The sequence below is a fragment of the Hydra vulgaris genome, chromosome 07 (assembly GCF_038396675.1).
Source record: "Hydra vulgaris chromosome 07, alternate assembly HydraT2T_AEP".
Classification (NCBI taxonomy): Eukaryota; Metazoa; Cnidaria; class Hydrozoa; order Anthoathecata; family Hydridae; genus Hydra; species Hydra vulgaris.
Genome location: NC_088926.1, coordinates 25,447,393 through 25,467,500, shown reverse-complemented (window position 1 = coordinate 25,467,500; position 20,108 = coordinate 25,447,393). Strand labels below are relative to the sequence as shown.

The 20,108-nt window shown below is 26.5% G+C and overlaps 1 protein-coding gene across 1 annotated transcript in view; it reads left to right on the top strand.

Annotated features, from left to right (window-relative positions):
• The window catches only part of LOC100197301 (DNA repair and recombination protein RAD54-like), a 68,238-nt gene that overhangs the window by 23,915 nt on the left and 24,215 nt on the right, over positions 1 to 20,108 (top strand). Inside the window, exons 3-13 of the mRNA XM_065801462.1 lie at positions 542 to 658; positions 5,477 to 5,596; positions 5,695 to 5,755; positions 11,079 to 11,214; positions 11,749 to 11,768; positions 13,708 to 13,757; positions 15,477 to 15,554; positions 15,822 to 15,869; positions 15,993 to 16,008; positions 16,193 to 16,245; positions 19,980 to 20,073. Of these exons, the coding sequence (XP_065657534.1) occupies positions 542 to 658; positions 5,477 to 5,596; positions 5,695 to 5,755; positions 11,079 to 11,214; positions 11,749 to 11,768; positions 13,708 to 13,757; positions 15,477 to 15,554; positions 15,822 to 15,869; positions 15,993 to 16,008; positions 16,193 to 16,245; positions 19,980 to 20,073 (793 nt within the window). The remainder of the gene's footprint in view (positions 1 to 541; positions 659 to 5,476; positions 5,597 to 5,694; positions 5,756 to 11,078; positions 11,215 to 11,748; positions 11,769 to 13,707; positions 13,758 to 15,476; positions 15,555 to 15,821; positions 15,870 to 15,992; positions 16,009 to 16,192; positions 16,246 to 19,979; positions 20,074 to 20,108) is intronic.

The window sequence follows — 20,108 nt, the reverse complement described above, 5'->3', positions numbered from 1 at the left end:
GTACCAAGGCTGTTAAGGACTGGCTGCATTCTGAAAACATCCTGCTACTGAAACCTTGGCCAGGCAACAGTCCAGATCTCAATATTATTGAGAATGTTTGGACTGTAATGAAGCAGAAGATTGCTGCACATAGCCCAAGTTCTGAAGATGACCTCATTAACTGGATTAAAAGCGTGTGGGTGCAGGAGATTACGCCGGACTATTGTAAGAAACTGTGTGAATCGATGCCAGGACGTATTGATAATATTCTCAAAAATAAAAGATTTCATTGTAAATACTAAAATATGAATAGAAATGCTGTTTAACCTGTATAGTGTGAATAAACATTGGAAATATATGTACTGATTTATAATTTACTACTTGTTTTTCTAAGTTTTGAGTGTTTTTTGTAAAAAAATTGCAGTGGTCGCAAACTTTTGTCCATGACTGTATATATATATATATATATATATATATATATATATATATATATATATATATATATATATATATATATATATATATATATATATATATATATATATATATATATATATTACAGAGAAGAAGCTTGGCTCCAAGTAAAGCACAAAGTGGCACAATTTTAAAGCGAAAAGTTTCATCTTACCACAGTGATGATGAAGACAATGATTATAAACCTGATTTAACTACCTCAAAGGTAGGTCAATATTTTATATATACTATAATCTTTACTTTTTAAAATCTGTGACTTTATTTTGAAAAGGTTATTTTCTTTTTATTGTCATAAGAAATGTATTTCATATTTAAAATTACTTGTCTACATCTTAATCTGTCACTTAATGTATTTACATGCATCCTTATGTTAGCATAGTGTATTGTGTCCTCAGTGAAGTCTACTAGAGCGTATATAGATATACATATGCTGGGATTTTTTGCTGACTTTAATCCATATGTACTTTTTTGAAAAAAGAAGAAAAAGCAAAGAACAATTAAAAAAATCATTACTGTCCTAACCCTTAGTCGATGTTAATCGAAGATTTAAAAAAGTTAATAGAAACTTTAACAAAAGATAATACAAACTTGATTAACAGAGTTCTTGAATTAGAATATTCTCAATATAAATCGAGTCCAGCAGTGGCAGGTGATTGAGCTAGTAAAGTGAAAAAGACTTGATCTCAGTCCTCCCTTGCATGTTCTACCTAACACATCGCTCAATAAGTCCATAGGATGACATATAGATGGCAACACAAATACCGAATCCGTATTGTTTTTAGAAAGTACCAACCTTCAAACGATATCTGTCAAAGTTTCATGACAATCGGACCATTATTTACCAAGTTAGTGTGTAAACGATTGAATCAACTTTTGTGAATTGAAAAAAATGGAAAAATCAGAATTTCGTGTGCTCATTAAGCATTGCTTTTTGATGGGAAAAAACACGGTGCAGACCAAACAATGGCTTTATAAGTGTTATTCGGACTCCTCTCCATCGAGGCAAATGGTTGAAAAGTGGTTTGCTGACTTCAAACGTGGTCGTACAAACACCGATGATGCTGAACGCTCCGGTCGCCCAAATTCGGCAGTTACTGAGGAAAACATCAAAAAAATCCATAAAATCGTCTTATCCGACCACAAATTGAAATTGAAGGAGATTGCCGAGGCCATAAAGATATCAGAAGGCAGTGTGTTTACAATATTACACGAACATTTGGGTATGAGAAAGCTTTGTTCGAAATGGGTGCCGCGTTTGCTAACACCGGACCAAAAACAACAACGAATCGATGATTCTGAAGCATGTCTGGCACTATTTCACCGAGATAAAAAGGATTTTTTGCGTCGCTACGTCACAATGGATGAAACATGGATCCACCATTTCACTCCTGAGTCAAATCGACAGTCGGCTGAGTGGACACCAGCGGGTGAAAGCCGCCCAAAGCGCCCAAAGGCTCAAACTTCTGCTGGCAAGGTTATGGCCTCCATATTTTGGGATAGCCATGGTATATTGTTCATTGATTATCTTGAGAAAGGTAAAACGATCAACAGCGAATATTACATGGCATTATTGGAACGATTGAAGGCTGTAATTGACGAAAAGCGACCGCACATGAAGAAGAAAGAAATTCTCTTTCATCAAGACAATGCACCGTGTCACAAGTCAATGAAAACAATGGTAAAAATGAATGAATTACACTTCGAATTGTTGCCCCATCCACCATACTCGCCTGATTTGGCCCCCAGCGATTATTGGCTGTTCTCAGATCTCAAAAGGATGCTCCAGGGAAAGAGATTTGGATCGAATGAGGAGGTCATCGCCGAAACTGAAGCATATTTTGAAGGAAAAGATAAATCGTTCTACAAACATGGTATCGAAAAGTTAGAGAAGCGCTGGAATGACTGTATCGCCTTAAAAGGAGACTATGTTGATGAATAAAATCAAATTATGTCAAAATGTTGTTGTTTTATTAGCTATCCTACGGACTTATTGAGCGATGTGTTAGATAGTCAGTCCATACATGTACTAACCTAGATAGTCAGTTCGTATATCTACTACGCCTCACAGCTACCTATTTCTAAATACACAATAATTTATATGCTTATTTATATATATATATATATATATATATATATATATATATATATATATATATATATATATTAATGTATATATATATATTAGTAGGAAATCATTTATCAATTTTTTTTATTTTACACAGTGCTTAATGTTATTAAAGACTCATCAAAAATGAATGCTCAATTTAATAAGTTTGAAAATATACAGAAAATTAAATTACAGGAAGTCATTTACACAGTTACAATTACAATTACACAAATTACAGGAAATCATAAACTTTTTTGCTAATTAATGTAACTTTAACTAAGCTTTGATATTTACATTGTTAAAAGTTAATTAGTGTCATTTGCATATTTTAAAGTATCGTGTTGTAATTAAGTTTAATTTTAAACCGTTTTAAAAATCATTCAATGAAGTATAACAAAAATTACAGATGAATCTTAAATTCTGTATTTGAAAAAGATTATATTTCCTTATAATTTATTTTTTTAAATAATATTATACTTAACAATCTTTTGTTTGTTTATTACTAATTATTATTATTTTTAAATATTTAATTTGATATTTCTAATAAAAACATAATTTATGATCGTAAATTCCTTGACACCTTGCGGGAACTTTTTGACTGTAGGTTTAAAATAAGCTCTTTCAAATGCAAGTTTTCTTTTTAAAAGTTGTAAAATAATGGTTGCTGTTTTTAAGGAATGGTTGAAGTTATTCTTCAAAAAAATTTAAATTTATTAATTTATGATTCCTTAAAAATACTGTTTACCAAACTGTTGCTCAAGTTATTAAGTCTTCAGATTGTAAATTATCTTTATACAAATTTCCTCATGAAATGTCTGAAAAAATAAGTGGTTTATGAGTATCTCTCATTTATACTAGACTGTAACAAAATATAGCATTGTTTGTAAATTACATTGACCAGATGATGCGGATTTTACTTATGTTGTGGTAAATTGAGTCTGATTCATCCTCTATCAGTGTTTTAAATATCTCCTAATGTTGTTTCCCATCTCTACCACCCTAAAAGAGAAAAACTTTATCTTCTTGAAAAAGAGGTATCAAAAAAAAATGAATTGGAAGAGTATAAAATAATTTTAGTTATAAAGAAATTAAAAAACAGTTTTCGAGATGTTTCAAAAAATTTCTTTAAATGATTCACTGAATTTGGGTTTAAAATGAACAGTTAAACCTCTTTTAAATAACAGAATAACTTCCTTTAGTATAAAGTCAGCTTAAAACAACGCCCTGACATATCTAAAAGATAAAGATAAGGATCATAAAATCCATATATTATTTGAGCATCTAAATGATTAATCATTCTGTTGTTTGTTCTCTAGATATAATAACTAGGGTTTTTGAATGTTTTGCAACAATTCGTTCCACTTACAATTAATTGTGTTGTGATTATCAGTTGCTAAGCATTTTTAATTGCTAAGTATTTGAAATATCAAATATTTCCAATATTAGTAGTAACTTCGACTTGTATAGTAACTTCGTATAACTTCAAAAATTAATTCTCAAGATGATTTAGTTTTTTTAAGTTCTATTGGTAGATAAGGTTTATGTAATAGTTGCATTATTATATCAAAGTAGAAATATTTTTGGAAAAGCTGTTAATTATGCAGAGAAATTAATTATGTTAGTTATGCAGAGAAATTGGTTTTTTTTTTTTTTTAAACATCTTCATTGGCAATCATCAAAAAACATTTTTAAAAACTTTATAAAAGTATCAAAAATTATGTATGAACAATTTCTGAAGTAATAAAAAACATAATCATTTAGTCTCAGGTATCAAAAGGGGATAGTAGAAATTTGTTGGAATGTCAACACTTAGATAATATTTCTTCTATTTTATTAAGCAGGTGGTTTAATTGTGATATAAAATTTTACATTTTTTATGAAGGCAAAGGTTACAAATTTTAAAAGTTATTCTAATAGGTATACAATGTTTTATTATTTTCCACCATATTGCATGTTTTATGGCCTTTTTTATTAAATTCAAAATATCTTAAAAAGCTTGGTATCATTTTTATATTTCACTGCATTAAAAGATTTTAAAGTATTGTTGAAATGAATTGTTCTTGAGATCAAGTGTCATGTTGAGATTCACTGTCCCTATACTGCAATGAATGGAAATAATAAGATCATTACTTTTAAAATTTTTCACAGAATGCCCTCTAGATCTTTTCGTCTGTTTGCCACTTCTGTTCCTAAATACTGCTAGCCCATCATCATGATATAGAAAAAAATCATCTTTATTATAATACTGTGAAATTTCAAAATAAGAAAAATTTTTACTAACTCACATACTGCAACATCATTGTAAGTCCCCATTGTAACATCAACGAGTCCACTATCATTGTAACATCAACAAGTCCACCTTTTTTTCTTAATCTATGGTTCTTTGTTGTTGAAAAAGAAACAATTTTCTTGTGTGTCTTAACAATGTTTTGTATTCAGTATTTGTTATAAGATAATGTTCAGCAAAGTTGATTGCATTGTTGAGCATTTTTTTACGTATTGAAGGATAAAAGTCATTTGAAAAACTAAAAATTTGTGAAGATGGTTGTCCTTAATTTTCATAAACAAGTCAGTGACATTTAAGATGCTTAGCCATTGATTTAAAAACAGTTTATTTCTTGGTTTATTGTTATTTTAGATAAAATAGTTTTGCTTATTCTTCCTATCTTGTTTTTTTCTAGATTTAAAATTTGTACTAAAAAAGTCATGGTCAAAAACATGCTTACCTTCTATATTTATTTTATCATTTCATTTTGAATCAGCTTTCTTATAGGTGGTAGTGATAGCATTTTTTTAAAGGTAGTTATATTCTTCTTTGGATAACTTATACAAATTTGATGTTTTGTCCACTTTTATGTTTGACATTTGTGTTGGTTTTACAAAACATTTTAATAGCTAATAGTTGTCATGTTTTAGTCAAAAAAGAAGTTACCAGCATACAATACTAACCAGTTTGTTTCACAATATCGAAAGCCATTATCAAATGTCAATAATGTTACTTTGGAAAGTAGTTTTGTTGGTGGAGAATCTGCTCATGTAAGTTTTAAATTTTCTTTTTTGTAAAGTTTTGTATTAATTTTTTTTTTTAGTTTCGTTTGCAGTTTATATTAAAATTTTTTTTTTTGAGTTTTTAGGAACTACTCATCAAAAATATTCTGGCAAAGCCTTTCAAAGTGCCAATGAAAAATTTTAAAGGTAATATATCTATTTATGATTAAGTTGTAAAATAGGTCAGTTTCAGATTGCCTCAAAGTGGTCCTAAAATCAGATAAACGTTGTATTCTATTTTTGTTTACTAAGATAAGTTTACAATAGAATCTAAACTACCAAAATTCTGTTTAGGTATCAGTTTTAGCCGAAAATTCAATTTTAACCGATACCAAAATTTCAGTTTTGGTACTTTTTATAAATTCGTTAAAAAGCAAAATTTTGGTTAAAAAACATACCAAAAACTGAAAAATCTGTAAGATTTTAAATTTTTGTCCAATTTAGAAAAACAGTTTTTTAGAATTTTCACAAATTATTTTGAGAATTTTCACAAAATATCTCGAAAGAATCTTGTTTTGCAGAGAAAATCTGCCAGCTGTTAACTTTCGCTGTTAACTTATATCGCCAACTTATGTATTAAATCTCAATTATCCATCACGTTATCATTTAATGACTGTTCAACATAAAAAACATTAAAACTGTTGTTTTGACTAGCAACACCATGCCTTGTTTTAAAGCGTTAAGCGTAGAGCAATTTATGTACACCTTAAGCGACTTTTACATAAGCAGTAAGCGATTTCAGTTAAGTGACTTTTTATCATTTTTTAACTTTTAAATTAAACTATAAGCAGTAAGATATAAAATTAAAAGTTTATTTTTATTTTGTTTTTACTTTATTCTAATGATTTTTCAAGCTTTAAGCAAAGATCATAAAAACATAATTTAATTCTGATAAAAAATATATGATTTAATTTAAAATTTAAATAAAAACTAATTTAAATTAAATTAAAATTAAATTAAAAAAAAAAGATTTAAATAAAAACTAATTTAATGAAAATATATAATTTTGTTTTGATAAAAAAAGTATATAATTTAATTTAGACTTAAAATATATAATTTAATTTTGATTTAAGAAATATATTTAAATTTAACTTAACTGTCAAATCTATTTTAAAATATTACTAAATATTGTTCATTTTTGAATTTTATTTGCTCTTTAAAAGAAATCAGCTTATTTTTATTGCAATTGTTTTTTCGGTTTTCCTTCCTAAAAATTTTTTTTTTTTACCTAAAATTAAGTTTTAAATAAATGGCTGTATCAAAAGTTTGCACAAAAGTTTAACTTTTTCTTTTATAACGCAAGTTAAATCGCAACAATTATTTTTCAATAAACGATACATTCAGCCATGTAATTTTAAAAATAAGATAATAAACTATTGAACTTTAAATAAATAAAGTAAATAAATTAACGTAATTTTTTTATTTGTTACTTCTCGGTGTTGTTAAGGCAATATTAAAATACTATAGCATCTGTATGATATTTTGTTGACTTTTTTAGATGACTCTTCTTAGTCTGGGTCGGAATTCTAGTATTATTTGTGAAAATTGATAGAAATATTATGTTTTGACAACTATATATAGTTAATATACATCAGAACCGATTAGAACTAGTATCAATAGTAAATTAAGGCACATTTTTGAAAGATTTTAACTAAATTCATGTTAATGCCAATGAGGGGAATCTAAAGACTCCAAAATGGTGTTCTTTAGATTCACTATTACGGGTAGTTAAAAGGTTTTAAAATTATATAAAAAAAGAGAAGTTTTTTTAAATATTAAAAAAACCTGAAGCAAAAAAAATTATACCATTTAAAGCTCATGTTTGGACATAATACACTGATAAAATCATGCTAATTCCAAATAAAAGAATTTGAATAATTTGTAAATTGCCTTAACTACACCGAATTATTAATTTTTTAAGAAAAAAAAAGTAATTTGTAGTTGCAAAGCCGCAATTAGAAATTTAAGAAATAATTATTTTAAAAACTCAAAAATTTACCATATTTTAATTCATTTATGCAAATGTTAAGAAACAAAAAAATTATTAATATCAAACATTTTTTAAAAAAATATTAGGTTTAATTATTTAATATTTAAAAAAAACTAAATAAACATTCCTTTATAGTAACAATAAAAAAGCAGTTAAATAACATTTAACTTGTTTTGCGATAAATAATATTACAGTAATTTAAAAAAGTTAATGTCTTCAAAAAATAAAAAAATAAAGAAAATTTTATGGCATCAAATATCGCATTAAGCTAATGCATTAGTCACTTTTTATTTAAAACAAGGCCTGCAACATCCATTCTGTAAATAATATTCAATCCCCACCATGACCTTGGTAGTACTGCACTTAACTTGTTTTTCCGCGTAGTGGCCTTGTTTGTCAAGTTTCATGTTTCAGAGTTATAGAGTTAAAAGAGGGTTGTAACCATAATTAAAGTAGCCTCCTCGACTTTAGTGGCCTTCTTGGCCTTATAAATGTAAATTACCATTATAAAAAAATAAAACTTTTTTGAGGGTAATGTAATTTTTCCTAATTTTCTTTATTCTGCCTAAATACCTATCACAGGGCATGCAACTATGACCTGGAATAAAATAATTATTTAAAACTTACCTTATAGAAGCATTCGTGCAAACAGTACATTTAAATACCTATTTTTATTTTGGGAAAAACAGTTATTCACAAGTCTTACTAATTCAGTTATTGTTGTAGGTAAGCCAGAAATGCAATAGCAATGAAAATTACTTCATTTGCTCCCTTCACAGCAAAATGTTCAGCATAAACATACATTTGTGCACAGTCAATAACACCTTCATAAATGCTCAAGTAGAGTAGCTAAGTTGTCTTTTATAATACTGTTGTCCAAAGCCATTTAAAAGTAGAGACAATAAGTCATTAAGATATTTGGTGTTTATATACTTTCATTTAGTTTTTTGTGGTTGTCATGTTTACCTCTCATTAATACTTTTAGTAAAAATTTTAGAGCCTTTTGTTTCAGTCTTAAAACTTTGATTTCATGCACTGCAACAAATGCTGCCTTGATATACAGGAATTGTTTTTCCTTTACATGTAACAGAAAACGAAAAGCTGCTCCTTTTTTTTTTGCACTTTGTTTTCTTGGTCTTGGGTGAATGTAATTGTCAGATTTAACAGATACACAGCCACGCAAGAAAAGAAAAAAGGCCACAGCCACGCAAGTAAAGATTTTCAGTTTTGTGATTTTTTTAAACTAAGAAAAAGAAACAAAAATACTTTTTTTTTTTCTTATTCTGTAAACATTACCATACATATACATTGAAAATCTAACGACTGAAAATCCACTCTAACGACTTCTCTGGCTGAAAATCCACTCTAACGACTTCTCTGGCTGAAAATCCACTCTAACGACTTCTCTGGCTGAAAATCCACTCTAACGACTTCTCTGGCTGAAAATCCACTCTAACAACTTCTCTGGCTGGTTTTTGTATATTACCATAGCATGCATGTACTTCTGCTAAAGGAAAAAAAAACAGTATACTAATATTTAATATTATAGTGTAGGTCCCAATATATTTTAAAAAAAGAAAACAATCGCAAAAATTATTTGAATAATGAGCAGTGAATATAAGTCTAAGCCTTAAGTTAACTACTAAATGTAGCTTACAATGTTTTTAAAATCAAACACACAGTAAGTGTTTTTAATTGTTAATTCTCTTTTTTTAGCTTTAGTCATAGACTTAGAATTATTTGTTATTGAGTTATTAGAATCATTTTTTGGGCCATTTTTTTAGTATTTTTAGAGGTAGTGAAACCAAAGGTATAGTTGGGCAAATGGACTTAAAAACAGCACTGAAACATAAGACTTTAGTATTTTTAGCACAAAAAGTGACAGTATTTAAAAACCAGTTGTAAAAAAAATTGGGACTTAATACTTTTTTTTTTGCTTTTTTTGATTTATGGTACATAGATTAAAATAAGACAAATTTGAATCACTATTTAGTCTCATTTTGATAAAAATGTGACATGAGCACATTTTGAAGTAGAAACATTTAATCTAGCCACTTGTTTTTAGTTAAGTTGCTTTTTGCTTTGAACTTAGGTTTTTGGATTTTTTTAAACAAAGCTTTGTTATTGAGGTCTGATTATTACAGTTCTTTTTAGCATCACTGTTTAAAACATGTATTAATTAACTGACCTGTGAATGTTTGAAAATTTGTGCAATTTATGGGTCACACTGCAGGCAATTAAAGCACAGAGCAATAAAAAAAGAATTCTAGATTTAAAACATTTAAAAATTTAACAGAAATTTAAAAATTTAACAGAAACAAATGCTCAAGGGTCACACAAAATTCACAGAAGCATAAGTTTGGGGTCATAAGTGAAGAAAATTTATAGAGGTGCTATAAATTAAATGTCAATAATTTTTCATTAGAACATAAAAGTAATTTAAAATGGATTATTGTTTTGGGTGTTTTTACTCCACTCTGCGTTATTGATACAATTCTACGTAATAATTTCATAATTTCAATTGGCAAATTAACTCCATTAAATTTGCCAGATTGCAAAAATATTTGGCAAAAAAAATAACAAATTTTTTGCTACAGTAATAATAAATTTCATATAACTTGCATGTTTTAAATATTGATAATATAAATACAGGAATAAAATACTTTTTATATACTGAAAATTTAAAAATATATAAATTAGCTAAATAAAAGTACATCACTACTTTATTTTGTAAATATATAAAATTTGATAATAACCATTACTTAACTAGTCTCTAGCAGTCTGGGAAATCTATGTGTTAGTTTAAAATTGACTTTTTCAGACCAGACAGACAAATTAATATTGTAAATATTTGCTTAACCAGATTAATTTGTGCCTTTTTATATTTTTTAAAAGATCATTTAAAAAATATAAAAAAATCTAAAAAAATAAGAGAAAAATAGAAGTAAAATAAAGAAGTATTCTCACTGCAGTCTTTATGATACATTGCATTATCCACACTAACATATCATTAAGTTGTTTAAATTTGTATAAATATGGTGAGTCAAAAATCTTTAAATGTTAGTTGTTTGTTTGAGTAAGCAAATACTTACGTTTTTTTAAAATTAAATGATAAAATTAAAATCACTAACTCATACAATTTCATTTTGTGAGCAGTGCAGTGTTATAATGTCATTGTCATACAAAAATATGCAGTTGAATTCCTTTTTTTTACATACAGTAAACATTTAAGTCACATTTAATAATTTTTATATTAGTTTAATTAATAATTTAAAATTTTTGCTTTTAATTTTTTTGGTTATTAGAAATTTCTTAAAAATTAAGTCAATCTAAGTATTATATATTTATGTTATATATATATTTATGCTAAAAGTTTATATATATTTATGTTATAAGTTTTCTTTATTTTTTTTATATATATATATACGTAAAATCTTTGAATCTGATTTGAGGGAAATTTTTTTATCTAATTCTTTACAGGTTCACCCCATGGTCGGAGTTTGGGTATGAGAAAGTCAATGAGTAAACTTTGCTTATATGATCCATTTGAAGAGGGAGCATTAGTTTTATATTCACCTCCTGAAGTATCTGCTCATAATAAACTTACATCAAAAAGGTACTAGTTCTAAAACATTTAGGCTCATCAATTTTATGGACACATCAATGTTACGGATGGTTTTTAAACAGCATAGGTAAAAACATCTACTCTTGCCCAAATGACTAGATTTCAAAAATATTAAAAGTTATCTATAGAGGTTACCTAAGACTTTTAGATATTAGGATTAAATTTTAAATTTTCAAGAGTTTTGTACTCCTGAAAGTAATTTTTAAAAGCTATTTTCTTAAATCCATTATCATTTTATTATTAATATTATTATTTTTTTGTTATTCACCTTTAAGGCGGAGAAGGCCTACAGATGAGGAGGCTACTTAATAGTGGTTAAATATTATAAGGAACATGTTTAGGTGTTAAGAGCAGAACTTTCTTTAAATGCTGTATTAAGAACCATTTTTATAAGTATTTATTAAATGTTAATTATTTTTACATTGCTTATTATACCAAATAATAATAATAGGTATTATTATTACTATTATTATGATAATAGTAGCAATAATAGCTCTTTCTTGTAGATTTAAATTTTACTTTTAGTGAGGAAAATCTTGTGCATGGTAATCCAATTACTTTATAGTACTTATGTATATTATATATATATATATATATATATATATATATATATATATATATATATATATATATATATATATATATATATTTATATATTAGGGTGCATCCAACGCCCCATACATTCAAAAATTGATCTGTCCCTATTCTTAAAACTTTCTATTGGTTCTCACAAGACACCCTGTTAAATATTTTCAAAATTGAATGAGATTTAGGGGGGCCACCTCAAGTCTGAAACTTGCAACAAGACCCTAAACAGAAGGAAAAAAAGTTTTTCAAAAGTATGACATGTTGGGTCTCAAAAGAAGCAAAAATTTATAAAAATTTCAAAAAAAATAACTATTTTTGAAATTTTAATAAAGTTTCACTTCTTTTGAGACCCAACATGACATACATTTGAAAAAATTTTTTCTCTTCTGTTTAGGGTCTCGTTGCAAGTTTCAGGCTTGAGGTGGCTCCCTTAAATCTCATTCAATTTTGAAAAAATTTAACAGGGTGTCTTGTGAGGGCCAATAGAAAGTTTTAAGAACAGGGACAGATCAATTTTTGAATGTATGGGGCGTTGGATGCAACCTATTATATATATATATATATATATATATATATATATATATATATATATATATATATATATATATATATATATATATATATATATATATATATATATATATATATATATATATATATATTTATATATATATATATATATATATATATATATATATATATATATATATGTATATATATATATATATATATATATATATATATATATATATATATATATATATATATATATATATATATATATATATATGTCTTATTTGTGTTTGTTTTTGTTTGTATCTGTTTTTTATTTGTATATGTTTTATTATTTGCTATTATTTCTGAGCATTCTTATCCACACTCTATGTATTTAAAGATTGCTTACAAAAGCTTACATACTTGTTCACACTATTTAAGTCAAAATTAATAAAATAAAATAAAAGTAGTAAAATTTAAGTAAAAGTCAAATAAGGTATAATCAAAACTTTAATACATGAACAAATAAATTTTAATTTGGCTTTTTAACTTGGTAGAAATGTATTTTCAATTTAGCTTGTGCTTGTCACTAGGCATGTTTTATGACAGACTTAACCCTTTCACATTGGAAACTATGAAAATTTTTTGTAAACATGACGAAAAAAAAAAATTAAAGTACACATTGCTAGTTTATTCAATAACTTTTTTTATGTGTCATGGTTTTTGATAAATTCTTAGTCAAAGAATGTTTTTAATGCTCTTAGGGTCAGTGTTAAATAAAAGCAGTAAATTAAGAAAAGTTAAGCCTGGTTTAACTAAAGTTAAGCCAAGCTTTAAAAAAGAATATAAAATGTTGTTTATGGTTAATTAAGATCAAAGATCACAGTGTTAAAGATAATAGAGTAATGATAAAAATGGTTAAAAAATTTTTCTTTCTTTTTCCAGAATCTTTGACTCCGACATTCAATTGGTACAGAATCTTTTATTTTTTTTTATTAAATTAATTGGTGTTACAAAAAGAAAAGTTTATCTATGGGTTTACATTAGAGTGTAGGAAAAAAAAATATTTTGGATAATTTTAATTTATGAATTTGAGGTTATGTGAAATTATCTTCAATTAAAGATCAATGTTTTATGTCTTTTAAAATTATTTTAAAAAGATTGCTTCTGTAATAATTATATCAAAAAAAAATTTTTCCTACTACTAAGTAACTACAAGTATTGCAGATTTTTAAACTTTACAGTTAGAGGTACAAACCTTGAGGTATAATTTTTTTCTAAAACATATTTAGACCAAATCCCAAAATTTTTAGGGTTAGGTCTGTTGGTTTCTTTATTTTTATTGCATTTTTGAACACCTTACTGTATATTAGACAATATGTTTGTTTTTAAATTTTATAGTTGTTGTTGATCCGCAGCTGACATCTGTACTTAGGCCACATCAGAGAGAGGTTTTTTTATTCATACTATTTGCTTTTATTTCATATATATATACCCACACACACATACCTATGAATATGATGCAAGAAATAGGGTATTATTTTAACTTAATATAAACAGCCAGGGTATTGTACTTTTTTATTTTGCTTTTAACAATTTTGAGTGTCATAAATTTGAGGAAAAAGGTAAATATCACGAACAACACTGAAAGTTTTTGTCAAAATTAAATCTTGTGTTTCAAAAAATTCAAGATGCTTATAATTAATATAATTTTTTTTTTATATAGATTTTAAAAGTTTAATAAATAATGATTAATTTATATTTTATACAGTGCTAAAAATAATGTTTATAGAGTTTCAAAATGTATATCATTGCTGTGACATTGTTAACCAGTTGATGTTTGAAAACACAGATAGAACCATCATAATTATAGTAACTGCTAATTTATATATAAAGTTATAAAGATAAGATGTACAAAAGGACTTTTAGATAACCACAGTTCATTCCCAGTTCCCTGTATGAAAAATAGATGAACTTTGGTTTGAAAGTAACTAAAAAGTCATTAGTTTTATATACCTTTTGAAAACGCGGTAGTGGTGTAGTGGTAGAGCGCTCGCTTCATAAGCGAGAGGTTCCAAGTTCGATCCCTGCCATGTCCCTGATAGTACTGCGCTCAACTTGTTTCTCCGCGCAGCGTCCTTGTTTGTCAAATTTCGTGTTTCAGAGTTTTCACCTCCCCACGTTGAGAAGGCCTGTAGTGGCCTTCTGGGTCCCAGGATCTATCTAGGATTTATCAGTGAAAACTTTTATAGTGGCTTTTATAGTTTTTATACCGGAATTTTATGGAATTATTAAATGTTTATAAAAATGATTTCAGAAATATTTTAAATAAAAATTAATTACTTAAACAAAAAATTGATAAGGTCATTTTTTATGACATTTTGGAGAATTTTTTTTTCAAAAGGGTTATAATACAAAAGGTTGTAAATTTATGTTTCCCTAAAAGCTCATTATTTTATGATGCTACTTTTTTTGGAATTTATTTGCAGTATGTTATAAAATGCACAAAGATCTGTTCTTTATGATTATTATTGTTTATGCATCAATGTTATTATCTTATACACCCAGGGGCTATTCTAGATCGTTTTCGACAACATCAACCATATTTAGGCGCTGATTTGGGCGCCGCCCAAATTAAAATTTAAGGACCTTTTTTTTTTTACTTTACGATTTTTTTTATGGCAAATATTGTTTTTTTGCTAAAAAACGCTGATTTTCTGTTAAATTGCTCGGGGGGGGGGGGTGTACTGCTGCCCAAATTTTTTTCCTTGAACAGGCCCTGACACCTTATATGTCATAATATGGCATATAATGGTGTGTAAGGTGATGACATTGATACCTAAACAATAATAAATAACAAAAACAGATCTTTTTGCATTCTCTGTATGTATTATATATATATTGTAAGTAAATTAAGTTAATATGGCATACCAACTTAATTTACTTACTAGTTTATTCTTTTACAAATATTTTTATTCCTTTTTTTGCTTTTTCCCTCCAATCAATATGAAATTTGCTTACATTTTTTTCACTTCATTAATTTTCATTTTTACTTTGTTATAGTTAAGATAGTTAAATAAATTTTATATTTATTTGCTTTTATTTCAACTTAATAACAATTTAACATAAAAGCGTAGTTATAGAGTTTAATTTTTAATTTTATTTTTTAGGGTGTAAAATTTTTATATGATTGTGTTGTTGGGAATCGTATCAAGGATAATTTTGGTTGCATAATGGCTGATGAAATGGTGATTACATAAATTTATCTTATACACCATGTTAATGCTGTTATAATAGAGACATTAATTAAGTCACTCTTAGATTTAAAATATTAAGTAAATTAAGAATTAATATAATAATTTATTATAATTATAACTTATAATGATGTAATTATAATGTTGTAATAATATATTTGTTAATATTATTTTGTTTATTGGTTTTAGTTTGTTTTTAATTTAAGTTTGTTTTTTTATCAAAGTTTACTATTTATATATAATTTTCAAATGAAATTACAGGGCCTAGGGAAAACCTTGCAATGTATAACGGTGCTTTGGACATTGTTGGTGAGATATGCATTGAATCATAATGTGGATTTTTTATTAATGAAATTTAAAAAAAAACTTATTCGCATAAATATTATAGTTCATATAGATGGCCTTGTGACTGAGGTTTTATTTTTTGTTTAGAGACAAAGTCCATCAGGTAAGTTGCTAAGGCATTAAAATTTATTTTCAAAAATGTGTTTTATCTTTTATTTATATAATACCATGAGCAGGAAATTTTATTAACTTTATCAAAATGTATAGTTATTATTAATCTGAATATTATCAACAATTTTTTTTTGGTAAACCAGAAATCAAAATTTATCAATAATTTATATGTTTAGGTAAACCGGAAATCAACAAAGCGATAATAGTTGCTCCTGCAAGTTTAGTAAAGGTAGGTTTTATTCACTTTTCATTAATTTAGGAAATAATTTTAAAATATTACAAAAGTTTTAATTATGATCATGACCATCATTCCCATCATCATCATCATCATCATCATCATCATCATCATCATCATCATCATCATCATCATCATCATCATCATCATCATCACCATCATTATCATCACCATCATCATTATCATCATCATCATAAAGAATATATGATCTGTTACAGTTTTGTTTACCTAAAATAACTTTCCATGTAACGTCATATATTTTTGTAAACATGTGCACTCATACTTGTTGGCAGAAAATTATAAAAATGCTACTATTGTTATTATTACTGTTATTAGAGTTTTTTGCGTTTCTTTTGTACCCTTAAGTGAATTTTTGACATCATTTTGAAAATTGGTAATTAAAAATAATAAAATTTTTTAAAAACTAATTTTAATATTACTTGTTTTTATTATTTTGAAAAACTTGTTTTTAAGGGTTTTTATTTTTACACTTTCAAATGATCTTCTGCAAATTTTAAATTCAGGCATTTTTTAAATAAAACAGTTAAAAAATAACTCTTTTATGCTTTTTAAATTCATATTGGTTTTGGAAGTTAGCAATAACTTAAAACTTTTGAAAATAATTAATAATATCATAATTGAATATTTTAAAGGTTCTAAAAATAGAAGAAGCAATAAACTATACAAAATAGCTAACTCTTAAAAATGGGCAGGTTTTACTGGATCCAATCAAATCAAATGAATGAATACAATTAAACCAAATGAATGGAACAACAATGTCAATCGTTTGCCATAAATTACATGGCAAGATGTTACTCATTGGTACACCTCACATGTACACATAAAAGAATCAATCAGAGCCTATAAATCCTTGGAAGCATATGATTATTTCACTTGTGGTCATGCACAATAATGCTTTTATAATAAATTATCAAATGATAGCAAAATGGGCTTTTTTGATAACTCAGCTGGGTACTAACTGCTAATTGCTCATGTATGGCTTGATTAGGCTCAGCATGTAGCCATGTTGAAGCATTAATATTTAATTTAAAAGGAACTTCACATAAATAAAGCTAATTCAAACCTTGTCTCTTAGATGTACTCTATGTGCATGAAAAAGTTGCAAAAAATTTAATCTGCTCTATTGCGGCTCATAAATTTATGATGACTTCAAAAAAAATCATTTACTAGAAGATTTGATTAAAAGTTAAAACCTTTGAAAAAACATTTCTCCACTCAAAATCTAATAAATTATGAACACCAGTTAATAGCTAAAGAGATTGAAGAACTTTGTAATGTTCTGAAATCTGCAACTTTTAAGGGTATTAATTTTTCAGAATATATTACTGCTGAATATGTTACTGACATCTCATCTGAAGTTATAGAGGCAGCACTTTCTGAAACTCTCAATTTAAAATACAGCTGTTTGTATGCCTCTTTCTTTAAACTTTTTTCCTAAAATTTTCTTTATTCTCTCCTGCAGCTAAATTTTGTGCATCTCCATTGCTTCGTTTTAACAATTAAAAAAGATCTTATTTCCAAAATTGTTGATTTTTATGTAATTTAAAATCATTTTATTACCATAGCTTGTAACAAAAAGAAGTGATAAATTAAACATAAATAGTTAGAAAGATTACTGCATATGTCAAAGACCTAGTTTTAAAAATATTATCCTGCAAATTTACAAACTTCAGATATGAATGCTTTCATTATGCTTGTGTTGGAATAAAACTCCAAAAAGTACTATGGAAAGTAACCATTAAAAAAGATAAACCAGACAATAGACTATTACTCTTCAACATGCTAAATTCTCTTCAACATATTTTAAATTTGAATTCTGAAATCTTTTAGAATTTCTTTAAATCTAAAGGTTTCTTCTCTATAAATTTGCTTTTACATATATACAAATCTAGTAACAATATTTAGTAAATAATTACCACAATATTATCTGATAGATTCACTTGAGTGATTGGCACAGTCATATGAATAATGCAAAACCTTTTTATTCATCCATTATTTCCACATGTATATAAACATTAGATATCTAAATGTGTCTACTTTGCCTCCAACTAATTGTGATCTGCCTTTTGTAAAAGATTTTTAATGTTGTGCCAATAGAGTTTAACTAATCTTTAATCCTCTGTCAGCAAGAACCAAGTCAGCAGGTTTAAGTTTCTGATAAAATTTTCACTCAACAGTTATCTTTTTATGACGCACCTCCACTTCAACTAGGAGATAAAAATTTAATTGCTTCAGCTGGTTTTATACCAATTAGATATTTAATGGTTATGTTTATAATTTTTTGGTCTTTCATTAAAAACTTAAGTACAATCAATAATGCAAACACAGCCTTCAAAGTTTTTTAAAAACATAAGAAAAGGTTGATCCTTATTGTGTTACAATCTGGCTAAAGTACAATTAATAGATGGTCCTCCAATAATTATCTTGAGTGAATTTTTTGTAATGTAAGTTTTAATTCTGGTTAAAAGTCACATTGACATAGTTCAAAATAAGCCTGATTTAGTTAGATTTTGGTATGAAATGTGTTTTCTTTGTTGTTGACCTTTTTATTTTTTTAAGTTCAATTATTTCATTTGATTTTTCTATCAACTTCTGCATCGCATTATTTAAAAGTTAAGAGTTTCCAATTATACTTTATAAGTAGCTGACAATATAGAAATAGAAGATTAAGGTAGATTCGAGTCATTTATTCTCTCGGTATGATTATCAAGCTCTATTATTATGTTATTGCTCTGTTATTAGATTGGTTAGATGGTAATTTTGATAAACATTGTTTTTTACTTAAAGCTTCATAGCAATCTTTACTTTTTATTGATTAAACTAGAACTTTGAGGAGCATTTGACAAAAATAACAAGTATTTGACAACAATACAAGTATTTGACAGTGAACTACAGATACTAATAAAACTAAATGGACAATATTGAACATATGTATGTTGATAGGAGAAAGGTTGAGAAAAAGATTGTTTGTGTAGGATTCAAAAATTTAACCAAAGATTTTACCATGAAGGTATGTTATATCTTTATTATGGTAATGAAAAATAAAGCAGATCTGAGTTCAATCAGAATCAATTTCCAGCAGAGCAAATAGCAGAACATAAATTTTTCATGCATATATTTAAATGGTTTAGCTTTTTTTTTAAATGTATATATAAAAAAATTTTTATTCTTTTATATATATAAAAAAAAAATGCAATCCAAATTTATTTGAATAACTTGTCTTGCACAAAAAATTGATCTACTTTTGAGACATTTCAAGATTAACATTTTGAGACAATTGCAACATTAACTGTCTCAACATTCTCAAAGTTTTCACTTCATCATATTAAAAGTTATAAAATCAAAAGATCTTAAAATATATTAATTCACTTATTAGGTATTAATGAATTCCACACTCAAATAAAATATTAAAAAAACAATAAGGTAAAAAAAATGTGAAAAGGTTTGCCTATTATTTTAACACAAACCTCAAACAAACAGTAATTTTACATTTAGGTAGATTCGAGTCATTTATTTTCTTGGTACGATCAATTTACAGTAATTTTACAAAAACAAATAATGTGTAGTATAAGTTGTTGTATAATGTAAATAAAATAAGTAACAAATAAGTGGATGAATCAAAAGTGGATAAAAAGTTACTTGGTTGTTTCTTGGTTTCAATTTCAAAATTGATATTCAGTTTATTATTATAGTTATTGTCATTTTAGAACTGGGACAAGGAAATTGAAAAATGGTTAAAAGGGCGAGTCCACACACTAGCGATTGATTCTGGTTCAAAATCAGAGATTGACGACAAACTAGGTAATGCCTTGATTATTTATTAATGTATATTGTCT